We start from the raw sequence: 13,715 nt of genomic DNA on the forward strand, positions 1-13,715 counted from the left end.
CGGCTCGGCGGATCGGAGCTACGGAAAGCAACGGCCGGCCTGCACTCACCCTCCCCCTGGTGCTGGTACCGCAGCCCCCCGCCCCCTCCCTCCTTGACACTCCCGCCGCGGGCGCACCCCTACCGCGCCCCGCCCGCCCCGGGCCCCGCCCGCGGAGCTCTCCGTGGATCCGCATTGGCAGCGGCGGGGCAGGGCGGAGCCCGCGGTGTATATGAAGGGGCGCCACACGGGGAGCGCGGCTGTTCTGTGCCCCGTGCGCTTCGCTGTGCTTCTCTCACTGCTCCCGCATCCCATCGGCCGCTCCCCCACTTGGTGCCGCCGGGGCGGGTACACCTCTCCGCACCTTCCGGGGCCGCTGCACCCGGCCGGGTCCTGCCCCTCTGCCCCCTGAGGGCTGTAGATCTCTGCACGCCGCTCGCCTACCCCGCCGCTCGCCATGGCCCGCGGGAAGGCCAAGGATGGTGACGGCAACTGGAAGAAATTTATCTGGAACTCGGAGAAGAAGGAGCTGCTGGGCCGCACTGGGGGCAGCTGGTGTGAGTGGGGGGCCACGGGGCGGCGATGCGGCGGGTGCTGCAGCACGGCCCCAGCGCTCCGCCTCCGCCGGCTGCGGCGGGGCTGCGGCCAGGGTGGGGGAGGCTGGGGACGGGGCGTCCCCGTGGGGTGAGGGAGGCAGGGACGGGGTCCCCTTGCTCTCTCCCCTCGGTGTCCGCAAGGGCCGCCGAGCGCTCCCCCTTGAATGCGTCTCCAGGTGGGTCTGGGGATGAGGCAGGATTGGGCCGACCTTGTCGAGGGCACCTCGTCCTTGGGTCTCCTTCCTTTCCCGGTGGTTGGACCGGCCCGGGAGCATCGCCGTCGGGGGACCTTGACCTCCTACCTCTCATCTGCCTTAGACTTTACAGAGGCTTTTTCTATTTTTCTGTTTTCTCTGGCTAAATGAAACTAAGCAAGTTTTACTCTTCTAAGAAAGGGCAATTGACTTTAACATCTCTGCAAGAAGGAAGTGGCTCTATGTGCATTCCTCATAAATGCTTGTTATGTATTCACTGGGCACTGTATTCATTGATTTAGCTTAAAGAGGCTTTTAATTTCTTTACGCAAATTGACAGCCTTCCAGTTGCTGCCAACCACAGCTAGTGTGGCCACCCTTGCGGTGTTGAATTCACCTCCCATTGTAATGGATCGGCCGGAGGTGCCACATCCAGAGCCGGCAGCTCTGGCAGGCGGACTAGAGCAGACTTCTGCCGTATCTTTACGTGAGCAGAATGGGGTTGTGCGTGCGCATGGAGAGGTATTTTCTGCTCCTGAGGCACCAGGCAACTGCGCAGTGCTTCAAACACGGAGGCTGAACCAGGTCCTTCTCCCAGAGTGCCTGTGCCTATCTGCCTAGGACTGATTTCCCTTTGCTGAATCGATCTGCAGGCTGACTATCAAATTCTTCTGTTATAAGACTACCTGTTGCAAGAAGCTTTTTCCTTCAACCCTGTGGTCCCCGATTTCTAGACTCGCTGTGTATTTTCTGAGACTTTGGAGTCGTTTTGACCTTTAATGTGTCTTTGGCGTTCAGAGCATCCTGTCTGGGAACCTGATTAAATAAGCTACCTCCCAGCATTTGCCTTTTGATGTTAAAAACTCAAAGGCATTATGCTGCAGACAACAGCATTAGTGTTTGGTTTGTTACAACAGTACGTCGCATGACCGTGCTCTGGAAAAAATTTCCACACGTCCCTGACGTCACGGCCATTTGCTTTACGCTGCCTGGATACCAAAGAGTGCTTTAACTCCTGGAGCACCACGTTACTGCACCCAGCTCTGCCCTCCAGCCCTGGCTATCTCCGGTGCACACGAGGAAGACAAGACGATGGAGTGCCTTTCTGACAGTGTCCCTCAGCCTCTGTTTCTCTGGGTGGCCCTCCTGTTTGCCTGTCTTTTGTAGACTTAGAACAACCAAAACTGCCAGCTTTCATTGTGAAGCTTCTCTGATGATGTAGGTTTTTTTTTTTATGATGGAGTGAGGAGGAATTTTATATCTATTTCCATCCACTACTTACTCCCCTTCCCTGGTAGCTCATCACTTCAGGTCTTTCAAATAAACTACATCTGTTCTGTTTGCAATTAGATGAGGGCATTCTGAGATCAAGCAGGCTCACTCTCAAGTGGTCTTTGGCTTCTGTGTGTCCCTGCAGCTCAACGAGCAATACAGTTGCTTGGCACGGGCTGGCCTACCCTTGTTAGTTGGCCTGGTGGTGCATAGTATAGCATGTTACCCTGCAGTTAATCAGTTCAGATAATCCTTGTAAACTGGTAATACCCTGAACTGGGCTGCGTCTTCAGATGCTTCTCCATTATTCCCACCCCCCCCCCCCCCCCCCCAAGATTATTCTAGACATTCCCTTTAGACTGAAACTACATTCAGTCTTTCATTGTTAGGTAGTTCACTCTTTAATTGGTATGACAAGTGTCAGAGTGCATTTGTAGGCACACAAAGCTGGTAAATGTGCAGTATTTTGACACCTTAAGGGTATTTTACCACATTTGAGATGGAGTACTGAAATTAACTGGGCCTGAACCCTTTTCCTGTTTTCATTTTTTTTTTTTGGAGGTGATGGCCTGAATTACTAGAAGAGATCAGGCTTTACAATGGCTTGTAAATGTGAATGAAGCACTTACTGTTACTGCTCCTGGAAACAGCTTTGAGCCCCAGAGCTGTGTGGAATGAGTATCTTTCAAGCAGACTTGTGCTTGTTGTGGGCCACTTGGATCACCGACAGTGTTCAGTGTTGAGTGCAAGGGCCTGTGGTGGTAGTGCTGGGTCAGCCAAGGGATCCTTGAAGGTGTGGGGGAACATAGTTTAGTCTTTATATTTTATAAGCCCAAACCCTGATTCAAGGATTTTTAAGTTTTCAAGGGCTCATGTTTCCCCACCACCAAAAAACTGGAGTGCCTTACATTTCCTGTCTGCATCAGAGCATGATCTCACAGTTAAGCAGATGTTGCGACATCTGAATTTTGTGTGCTGTGTTCTTCCTTTCAAATGGCAAAGGTTGGAAGTATTGTCCTGAAACATGAGGGCTTGATTTGATTCTTCTTTTTCTCTTGCAGTTAAGATCCTCCTCTTCTATGTCATCTTCTATGGGTGCCTGGCAGGTATATTCATTGGAACCATCCAAGTGATGTTGCTCACTGTCAGTGAATTTGAGCCTAAATACCAGGATCGAGTGGCACCTCCAGGTAACTAAACACAGGAGGCCCATGTTTGACTTTGTGAAAGCTCCTCTGGGAAGGTGGGGTTGGTTACTAACTTGAAGAAGGAGGATGAAATAAGTGTGTTGTTGCTGCAACACATTTGTAGGGGGTGGGTGTGTTCCCAGCCTTCTGTGTTAACAGTACAGGGGCTTGAAGGCAATCCTGCTAGAATTAAAGTTTGCATCACATGAGAAATGTCTCCTCTCTGAGAGGAACTTGAACCTAGTTTGGTTTTCCCTTCCCCTAAGCTGAAATGATGGGGTGAGGCCAAAAGGCTTCACTTTTGGGAATGGGCTGTATGAGGAAGCTGGGTTCAGTTTTTCTTTCTTCAGAACCACTCTGTTCACATGGGTAAGTGAAGAGATAAAATGTTGGCTCTATCTGTGGAAGTGGTGTGCACAAGAAGAAAGGGGAAGGGGACAGTGGCATTTCTGGGAGTGCTCACAGAATTGCTTTATCCAACACCAAAATACCCTGCACTCTAGAGCTGCCATGGCACTCACTAGTGGGAATTGCAACTGACTGGCGTGGGAGATGAAGGGAGGGTGGGTCTGGTAGTTGCTGAAGTGTTACCTGTCCTCACAGACAGAAGAAATCTCTGCTCAGAATGATGCTTGAGCAGTGCCTGTGGCCAGCTGGATAGAGCAGAAGGAGCGAGTGGCCCTTGTGTGGGTTTGCACTCTGCCTGCCCAGGCTGTGCTGTGCTGACTCCCACCACAACCGGCAGTTGGAGCATGGGGGAGCTGCGCAACTGCTGCTCTCCCACATTGCAAATGACCTTGAGGCTGCCTGGCACTGGGCATCCTAACGATCCTTCTCCAGTTGCTCTGTAAAACAGTACAGAAGCTTTTAATAACAGTGGTATTTAAGTGACAATTGTGAGGCTGATAGCATGCAGCTGCACAAGCTGGCCCCAGTGCTGCACTGTGCCTTGCAACCCCACTGTCTGTAATGCTGTGCTGTGAATCCCTGCCCTAAACCCAGGGAATGTCACTGTCACCAAATGGTGTTATAGCTCAGCTAAATCATCTTTTCCAGATAACGCCTTTTCTACCAGCATGCTTTAAACACAGAACAGAGGCTGGAACTGCTTTGTTAGTGTGTTCCACTTCTTTGTGTACCAGCACCATGGCTAGGGTAAATGCTGTCTTAGGCATTGAAAGCAGCTCTTTTAATCTCTGCAGTGGACCCTGACATTTGCAGGAAAGACTGTCACTGATACTGCCCAGAGCCTTTGGTTGCATCTGAAAAGCCAACATGGCTAATGCTGGGGTACTTGTTGCTCAATAATGTGTTCTTTCCCTTCATGTAATAATTAGTGAAGGTCCTCATGGATCTGAGGGCTCACCCAGATAGCCCTGATGTTCAGCCACATGTCACATAATTACCTGTTCTAGGTAAATAATGTGTACTGCAGAAATCAAAATGGAGGAACAATGAAAAGGTTGTTAGGATCTTTTGTAATGAGCTTTCAGGATGTGCACTGAAATAAAGGGGAACAAAACCCAGCTCTTTGATTGTGTGAAGTGGGGAGCCAGTAAACAAGGGTTTTGAACCAAGCTGCAATGGTATATGTACAAAACTTCAAATAAATAATTAATATATAGCACAGGGTTCTTTGCAGAGCATCACTTGACAGCTCTTCCTACAGATGTGGATAAGCTGGTGTAGGGCATGGTGGAGGCTGGCACTTAGTTTCACAGCTGCTGTGCTATAGGACAAGGAAGGTACTGGATGCTAAGTCTAAAATAGCCCTTTAATGCAGGCTTTCAGAGACGCTGACAGGTAGTGAGTGGCTGCACTTCTGTTTGGGAAGTCAGCAGTCCCTGTATTCCCTGGCTGTGCAGGATTCTCCCCAGTGCTGCAAAGTACAGCTGCTGTTCTGTCAATGAACACACGTATGGTGAGCATAAAACTTGGAACTTTTTGCGATCTGAAATGCCTGCAGAAAATGAACCATATATAATAGGATGTTGTGCAATTCTAATTCCTGGTTCTTGTGGGAAAATTTGTGAGCCAGGTAAGTATACTGGCAGTTTGATAAAGCCCTGGATTTTCTAGGGAGCCAGAAAATCTGGTTTTATTCTTGTTCTGGTGCTCTGTCCTTGGGCAAGTCACTGTTTAGTCAGCCCAGAATGTTTTGAGAGAGGGAAAGCTAGACTTGCCATCAGGGTTTGCAAGAGAAAATGCTGTAGGGGCTGCTATAATATCATTCTTGTTCTGAAATGCAACAGATTTCATAACAGCAAGAGAACCTACAGGGTGTTGTATTGAGTTATTGACATGGGTATAACATTGAAAGCCAAAAAGTGCTATTTTTGTAGCCAAGTGTCATTAATATGGTAAATGGTTTCTGCATTGAACACAACAAGGAATGTTATACAGGGCTTCAGGGCAAGCTGAGTATTGTACCTTTCCATTACACTTATTTTTCTTCTTTTGTCTTGTGGTGGGGGAAGGGACAGTGCAGTTCACCTGCCTGTCCAGCCCTACCATTGTGACAGCCCCAGCTCCCAGTTCCACGTGTCCTGCAGGCTCAGACTCTGCTTTGAACACAGAGGATTTACCCTGCTAATAATGAAGGATGAGGCTATTGCCTCTTAAGAAGCATCCCTAAAAAATAATGCTTAATTCTCCCCCTCCCCACCCCAATGTAAAATGGGCTGTGTATCCTGCCATCTTCTGGTGTTCATCCCTTGAACAGCATTCTGTCAGGGCCTAGTGGAGGGGCAGAGCTCACTGCAGCCTGAGGCAAAGCTTTTAGGTAGTTGCTGGAAGGAAGAGCCCCTGCTCTAGCCAGGGGATTTCAGGCACTGCTGGGCAGTGAGTGAGTCATGGAAAAGGCTGCTTTGGTGTATATTCCCCACTTGGTTTATTGAGCTTGGACAGCAGCAGCAAGGTGGCAGGGAGGCTTCAAAGGAGTGTGTGCTATGAAGTTGTACTACTTTGCTTCTCTCATCTCAGCAGCACCTGTGCTTGGGAAAATCTCACTATCAGCCTCTAGGATGTTACAGCCAAGCAGTTTTTGCTGTGTTTGCAGAAGACTTGCACCTGCTTTTTGCACTTTGGGGGTGAAGTTGACTGGAAGCTTAGAAGGACATTGTTAGATATGGTGGCTTCTAAAGTCTGTCCTTGTGTAGTGAGCTGGGGGAGGGTGTAGTGATCTGTCAGTTTGTCATTTGTCATCTCAGGAGTGCTTATACTCATTTGGAACAAAGATTACATGGTACTTGGAAATGAGCATGGTGTGATGACTCCAGAGTGGTTACTATGGCCTTATACAACTGTTCCTAATAACCAGCCTGACTTCCCACTTCTAGTTTCTTCCTCTTTATCCTCAGGACATTTCTCCTGAAGTCTTGCTATTGCAGCTTAGAATGATAAAATCTATGTGGAAAATGGTTTTTTAAATGAACTTGAATAAATGGGGATTTTAATCTGCAGTGGCATTTTGGAAATGGTACTGTAGCTGAAAAAAAGAAAAAACCAAATTACTTTCCATGGTTCTTGTTGATGTTTGATGTCCTTGTATAGTCACAGCCAACAGAAGGTGGTGTCCATTATCAACTTGCGGCATTGCTCATCATTTATATAGACAATGTCAGCCAAGTGAAGATGAGCCTTATTTCCTAACAAGGCATTCTGAAGTGCCTGTTGCAGCAATTTTCTAATTTGTCAGTATTTTAGCAATGAGTTACTTGATTCTTTCCTGTGAAAAGAACATTACCACATGACACCATGGTGCATCTCTGTTGTAATAGCTTGAGATGCAGAGCTGTGTCATATAGATTACGTAGTCTGAGGATGGGGAATGGGTTGTTAGACTCCTAGCTATGATAGCACCTGTGAGTTTGTTTCTTTTCCTCCACAGGACTTGCTCATGAAGGGCTTCCTCATGTGCATGCAGTCCCTAAAAACTTAATTCATGCCAGCCATACACTTCCTTGGGTGTCTAGCAATACATGCCAGATAGTACTGCAAAGGCTTGGCTTTTAAATGTTTTTTCTTGTCCTTACTTGCTTAAGTTCCCAAGTAGGGATGAGAGAATGTTCCAGAAAAGTTAGTGTTCTGAAGCAGTTACCTTCTGCCATTGTACAACATGCTTGGTTTTCCACATGAGATTGCTTAAGGTTTCAGTGATAGTGTTGCTCTGCTAACAGCGCTGCAGCTTTTTGTTTGGCTATGGGATGTACAGAAGGAAATGAACAAAGTTTGCATGGTACTTGGAAAAGAGCATGGTGCGATGGAGTGAGAGTGCTTACTATGGTCTTATACAACCATTCCTAATAACAAGCCTGGTCTAGTATGGCTCTTCCAACCACCTGGAAATGTTCCCAATTAGGCAGAAAACAGCCCAGCTTTGGCCACAGGCTACCTGGCAGGAAGAATGGTTCCTTTGTGCTGGCTGCTGGAACAGCTGCTTGGTGGTACTGCCTGGACTTCATGGCAGTTCTGTGGAGATGTGCAAGACAGGGATGTTTTGGGATGAGAGTCTGTTCTCCAGCCAAGTCACTTGTCTGATGGGTAGAGGGTTGGCTTTGGACTGTACCTGTCAGTGGCCAGGCTCTCTTTAAGAGAGAATAGGGATCTTCTACTGGGTGGCTTTTACAAACCACTGGGTTTATTGCTGACCTTCACATCACCTTTGCCAGGCCTGTGTGGATACCCTGTGTGATACCTTGGCCAAAACAAGAAACAGAGGTGGGGAGGTCCTGAGCAAAACTGGCTTCACTTGCCTGACTGGAATTTAACAAGCCTGGCCACATTTTCTTGGGTTTGTTTTTTTTTTTTGTTTGTTTTTATTTTTTTTGTACTTGTACATTTGAATGGCACACCTGTAACTTGAACTCTGGAAAAGGCAGACCCGGGAGAGGACCCAAGGCATGGTCTGCCTCTGCTACAATTCCAGACAGCCACTATAGGTGACTGAGTCTCTTCTTCCCAGCTGAGTGGTAACATGAGAAGGGCTTAGCAGGATGGGATTGAAGTCCCTTACTAAAATGGAAACTGGCGTACTTAGTCTATATATAACTGTTTATGAAGCAAGAAAATGAGTAATTGCCCAAAAAGGGATTGAAAGCCACTGACTTTGGAGGGTAGGATGTAATTCTGCTGGAATAATACTAAATTGCTACTGAACTTGTAAATTCATCCCAGTCCATTTGTGCCAGAGGAATTTTTGAGCAGTTAAAGCTGCTTCAGGAATAAAGCTTGAAATACCCAAGCTCCTTGCTGGACTTCTTAACCTTTGGCGACCAGGACTTGTGTTTAGGGGAACAAAGCTAATCAAGGTTACAAATTCCAAGTTAGTGGGTAGTTGGAGGAGGATGGGAGGAGTGGTGAGTTGGTTTCAGGAGAGACTGAGCATAACTACTCAAGTGGGTTTGGAAAAATTGCTAGAGTCACAAGCTCTTGTAGGTTGAGGCCAGCCAGCTAAGCTGCCTGAGTTTTGCACCAGAGGAGCTTCCTGGCAACAGGCCTGTTCTGAAATCTGTCAAAGCAAATGCTGCTCTCCTGCTCCTTTTCTTGATCTTGCTAAAATGAAGATAACAAACTGAAGTCAAGACCTCAATAATTACAGTGGCTGCCACAAGCACAGCATGAACTCTGTTCCCACTACTTCAAGCGTTAGCCATGCATCAATACTTTCAATTAAAATGTCACCTAAACATTTCATAGGAGCAACTACTTCCAAATTCCACAATAAGAGCAGAAGAGTCAGTACTTTTCATTTTCTGTAGGCATTTCTTGTTCATAGTCTCTTCTCCATGCATTATTATTACTGTCATTATAGTCTAAACCCGAGCTGGTTAGCACAGCCCAGAATCTGGAGAGTTTTAAACAACTCTTCTGTGTGGTGGCATTTCCTACTCACCTCCTTGGTGATGAACTGCTGATAAGAGAGCTCAGAAGATGAGTTTTACAGTCTGAAATACTCAATTAGGCAGTGAAAAGAGAGGAGACAGTGAGTGCTCAGGTAGCTGAATTTCCTAAGGGAGAAAATGTCTCCTGCCCCACATCCCACAAGAGAGACACTTCAAGGCCACGTGGATTCCAGCTGGCAGAGTGTGACCAGACTTAGGAAACCTCTCTTGTCTTTTGTTGCAGGAGTTCATGAGTGGACAGCTGTGCTGTATCCTAAACACAGTGTTTGCAGACAGTGAAGGCAGCCTGTTAGGGATACTTATGTTCTGTGTGGTTGGTCTCACACACAACTTCCCTTCAGTCCTTAAGGAGGAAGCAGAAGTGCACATTGGACCTGTGTCTGGCTGTTTTATTTTTTTTTTTTTTTTTAAGGAAGCCTTGACTTGTAGCCTTCTCCATTTTGTGATTTTTTTTTTTTGTTTTACCTGACACAAACACTGGGATAAATATTTAAGGCTCTTGTTGGAAAGAGGAGAACCTCTCCTCCAGTGAGCTTAAGCTGTTTTGTCAAAGTTCTTAAGTCTGAAAAATGATGATTATTATTAGGAGTTATGTTCTTAGTATTGCCTGCAGGCTGTGTAATTTTGAGGTGCACTTACTGTTTTCTTGTGATTTTACTTTACTTAGGACTGACTCAAGTTCCCCAGGTTCAAAAGACAGAAATTGCCTTTACTGCCTCTGAACCCAGAAGTTATGAACCCTATGTGAGGAACCTTGATAATTTCTTAAGGGACTACAGTGCTGAGCAACAAACTGAAAACATTGTGTTTCAGGACTGTGGAGGTAAGTCTCAATTGTTGCCTATAGCTGAATGCTCTAAATGATACCTCTGTCAGGTTCACCAGAAGCTGAGGTTGAGCAGTGGTGGTCTTGGTCTTCAGCTGTTCCAGCAGTCTGTTGGTTAACTGGCTGCTCACTAATTTTGTTTGGGCAAACCACACTGGGCCATACTTAGTAGCTTACTGTAGGGTTGGGAACCCCCGCATTTCAGTTGGAGAACACTGCAGCTGAGTCTGAAGCTTATGGCACTGACCTTCTTCTCTCTGAAAGGTTTTACTGATGACTTTGCTGAAGCCAGTGTTGGTCCTCTTCATGCCATGCAGTCAAACATCTGGGAGGTGTTAACCTTTAATAGGTTATTTGTAATCATATGAATGAGACTCTTATATGTCTGTATCAAATCTGAGGGGAACCCACTTGTAAAAGCTGTCCAGAAAATATAGTCTCTGGGCCAGGTGACTCTGGAAGGAATCTTCAGTTATAAAATGAAACACCATAAAACTTGCTTGTCTGGGAGCAGCCCCATGTGGGGGTGACTGGGCATGGGTCTGTGGAGTGCCTTTAACTGCCCTGGTGATGGGGAAATCCTGACTGCCCAGGGAAGTGTAAGTGACATGCAAAAGATCCCACTGCATATGGTTGTCTTTTTTTTTTTTCTCCTGCCATGACAGACACACCTACTGAATACAAAGAGAGAGGACCATATAATGATGCCCAGGGCCAGAAGAAGGTCTGCAAATTCAAACGTGAATGGCTGGAAAACTGTTCTGGATTAAATGATCCCACCTATGGGTACAAGGATGGCAAACCATGCATCCTTGTCAAACTCAACCGAATTATTGGCTTCAAACCTCAGGCAAGTATCTCTCTTCCCTTTCCAGAAGAAGCTACTGATCAGGAGGAGGGATTGGCTGCAGATTTGCTGTGCCTGTTGTTTGGCTCTCTGGAAAAAGATGAGTATTAAATCCTTTCTGCAGAGGATAAAACTGTGAGACACTTTGAGTGATTTGCTTTAAAAATGCATTTGACTGAAAAGCAGTGCAAGTTGCACACTGCAAGTTAGTAACAAGTAGCAGTGAACCTCAAGGTGCAACCTCCTGGTTATTTATCTGGTAACTTCTGAGCCTGCTATTGGAATCGCTATAAAGGGGCATTTTTTTCAAAGGATAAATTCAATTTAAAATTCCTGTATGTTTCCATGGGACCATCCCAGACCAACCCTGTCTGTAGTAACATCAGTACGTTTTGTCATGCCCTGATCCACTCTATTTTCCTCAGGCAGTGTAGTCTTGTCTGCCTTGCTAAAACTGCTTAATCAAATGATGAAAGCTAATATTAAATAGCAGAGTGAAACACGGGCTCTAAAGAGTAAACTACATTTGAAAGTCAGGCACAGCTGCGAGAAAGGTGAGGAGGTCTTTAGTTAATTGAATGTAATTTTCCAGAGACTGTAGGATATCTCTGCCAACTGGTTGCTCTGTCCGTCACCCAAAGGCAAGTTTGCAGTAATGCTGAAGGGTGTTAATCTGGACATCATGGCATTTCCTTCTGCTTTTATCCCCAACCCATGAAAACACAAGAAATTTTTATGAAGAATTCAGTAGCAAAACGTGCTGTTGAATAAGGTGGTGTGCAAAACAGATCAAATGGCATTCTATGCCACTGCCATCTGTCAGGCCACTTGAGGATGAGACATGGTGCTGTCTAACAAGTCCTGAGGAATGTTTTCCTTTGAAGGGAGCTTGTCCTGTGCTAAAATAAATGAGCAAACTTTTGTTTTATCTGATGTGTGGTGGAAACATTTCAGCAGAATGTACTGTGGTAGCCTGGTATGTGGTGGCTGTGGGGTGACAATGAGATGTATGTATTTGATGACTCCGAAAGAGAAGGGTTTGGCGTGTTGGTCTCTTTTTTTGGCATGGAGCTCTGGAGACCTCCAGACTGCGCTAGACACAGTGTCTAGTCAGGAAGGACTTTGGAACTGCAAAAATAAGTACTGCCTTGGATACGTGTTTCTAAATGAAACATACAAACTCCAGCAGAGACCCCATAGTTCTTGCATTGGGAAAAGTCTTTGTAAAGCAGATCTGAAACTGCAGTGTTGTTATGCAATACTGCTGCACTTTAAAAGATGGAAGACCGGCTGGGTTAATGGCTGGACTGAGTGAGAGTTGGCACTCACACCTTTCTCTGATATACCAAGAGTTTTTGTCCTTCCTTTTTGATTGTGTTGAAGTTCAGCAGTGTCAGGGTGAGACTGCCACACTTTCTTTCCTGTGCATTTCCAGTCCTGATTGCACACACCTGGCAGGCATGTGGCAAATCCTGTACCAGTGCAATCCTGCCAGTGCTTGAGCTTGCACAAACAAGCCCCACTCTGCCATGAAATGCTTTCCTGGGACACCATGGAACTAAACCCAGCCTGACCTGCTTGTATCCACAGCAGGTGAAGCTGTAAGAACTGCCAGCAATTCTGCTTGGGTCAAGTTCCCCTGCTTCCAGTTGTGTCACACTCCTTGTCTGTCCCAAGAACCATGGAGAGTTGTTGCCTCTGAACTGTGCTTAGAAGGAAGTCCAGTTAATGGTGTGTGCTCAGTACTGTTGATCTTTGTTGCTGCAAACGTGCTCCAGTCTGCAGAGGAGTGTCCAGTGTGTAAGATCTCCTTGTTCTGCATTTCTTCTAGGCTCCAGTCAATGAAAGCCTCCCTCCTGAGGTCATGGCAAAATACAACCCAAATCTCATCCCTGTCCACTGCGTTGCCAAGGTAAGTTGAAATGTGACAGAGCAAAGTTGGGAAGCTGCAGGGGATGACAAAGCCTTTGTCCAAATGTAGCTCTGTGCCTGCCTTTCCATAGACAAATGGGGTGGCTCTTAGCTGGGATATCTTCCCCTCAGGAACAGAAGTTTCTCAAAGCCCTGCTGATGGATGAATTAGTGCTGCCCTCACCCTGCGGGGTAAAAGCAGGGCAAGATAGTTAAAGGCATCATCAAAAGTAGCCATTTGGCTTCCAAGTGCTGTGCTGGAACAAAAAAAAAAAAAAAAAAAAAAGGCCTCCAGGGAAGATATTTCATACTTGGCACATGTAAAGCAGATGAGAAACAGCAAAGTTTTTGTAGATAAAGCCTGTGCAACTGTAGCATAGGAGGGTCTGTGGGCTTCTAACCATGTAAAGTGGCTGAGGCTTTAACTTAAGCAAAGCCCTTTTCGTGGCTGACATGTGCTGGGAGGTGCTTTTGTTTGTGTGCTGGGCAGGCAGCACTGACACATTCTCTGAACCACTGGCACTCTTGTGCCATGAGGGTGGGGACCAGCGCTGACCAAATGGGAGGTCAGGATCTCACTGAGAATCAGCTGCTGCTGTAGCGCAGGGCTGCCAAAGGCAGAGTTTGGGTGGTTGTCATTGGTTGTGTGTCCTCTTCCCCCCTGAAGCGAGAGGAGGATGCAGACAAGATCGGCACGGTGGAGTATTACGGGATGGGTGGCTATCCTGGCTTCGGGCTGCAGTACTACCCCTACTACGGGAAGCTGCTGCAGCCACGGTACCTGCAGCCACTGGTGGCTGTGCAGTTCACCAACCTGACCTATGACATGGAGGTGCGTGTGGAGTGCAGGGCCTATGGGCAGAACATCGTCTACAGTGACAAGGACCGCTTCCAGGGACGCTTTGATATTAAATTTGACATAAAAAGCAGCTGATTGTAAGCACAACTCTCTTCCTCCCCCCCTCCTCCTTCTAGCCATTTAAAAAGGTTAAAAAAAGCA

General features: G+C 46.8%; 1 protein-coding gene across 1 annotated transcript; it reads left to right on the plus strand.

Moving 5' to 3' along the window:
• Positions 1–436: 436 nt before the first annotated feature.
• ATP1B1 (ATPase Na+/K+ transporting subunit beta 1) lies at positions 437–13,708 on the plus strand. Its single transcript, XM_062515486.1, has 6 exons — positions 437–536; positions 3,103–3,231; positions 9,799–9,954; positions 10,623–10,807; positions 12,636–12,716; positions 13,383–13,708. Exons 1-6 carry the CDS (start codon positions 437–439, stop codon positions 13,647–13,649), a joined length of 918 nt encoding a protein of 305 aa, XP_062371470.1. The 3' UTR covers positions 13,650–13,708.
• Positions 13,709–13,715: the final 7 nt, after the last annotated feature.

Source organism: Cinclus cinclus, chromosome 2 (genome assembly GCF_963662255.1).
Source record: "Cinclus cinclus chromosome 2, bCinCin1.1, whole genome shotgun sequence".
NCBI classification, from domain to species: domain Eukaryota; kingdom Metazoa; phylum Chordata; class Aves; order Passeriformes; family Cinclidae; genus Cinclus; species Cinclus cinclus.

What these genes read in the sequence shown, in the direction of transcription:
- ATP1B1 (XM_062515486.1), top strand. Translation starts at nt 437, where the DNA reads ATGGCCCGCGGGAAGGCCAAGGATGGTGACGGCAACTGGAAGAAATTT. An exon ending in TGTGTTTCAGGACTGTGGAG is followed by an intron (nt 9,955 to 10,622) that starts GTAAGTCTCAAT and finishes CTGCCATGACAG; the next exon opens with ACACACCTACTGAATACAAA. An exon ending in CTGTCCACTGCGTTGCCAAG is followed by an intron (nt 12,717 to 13,382) that starts GTAAGTTGAAAT and finishes TCCCCCCTGAAG; the next exon opens with CGAGAGGAGGATGCAGACAA.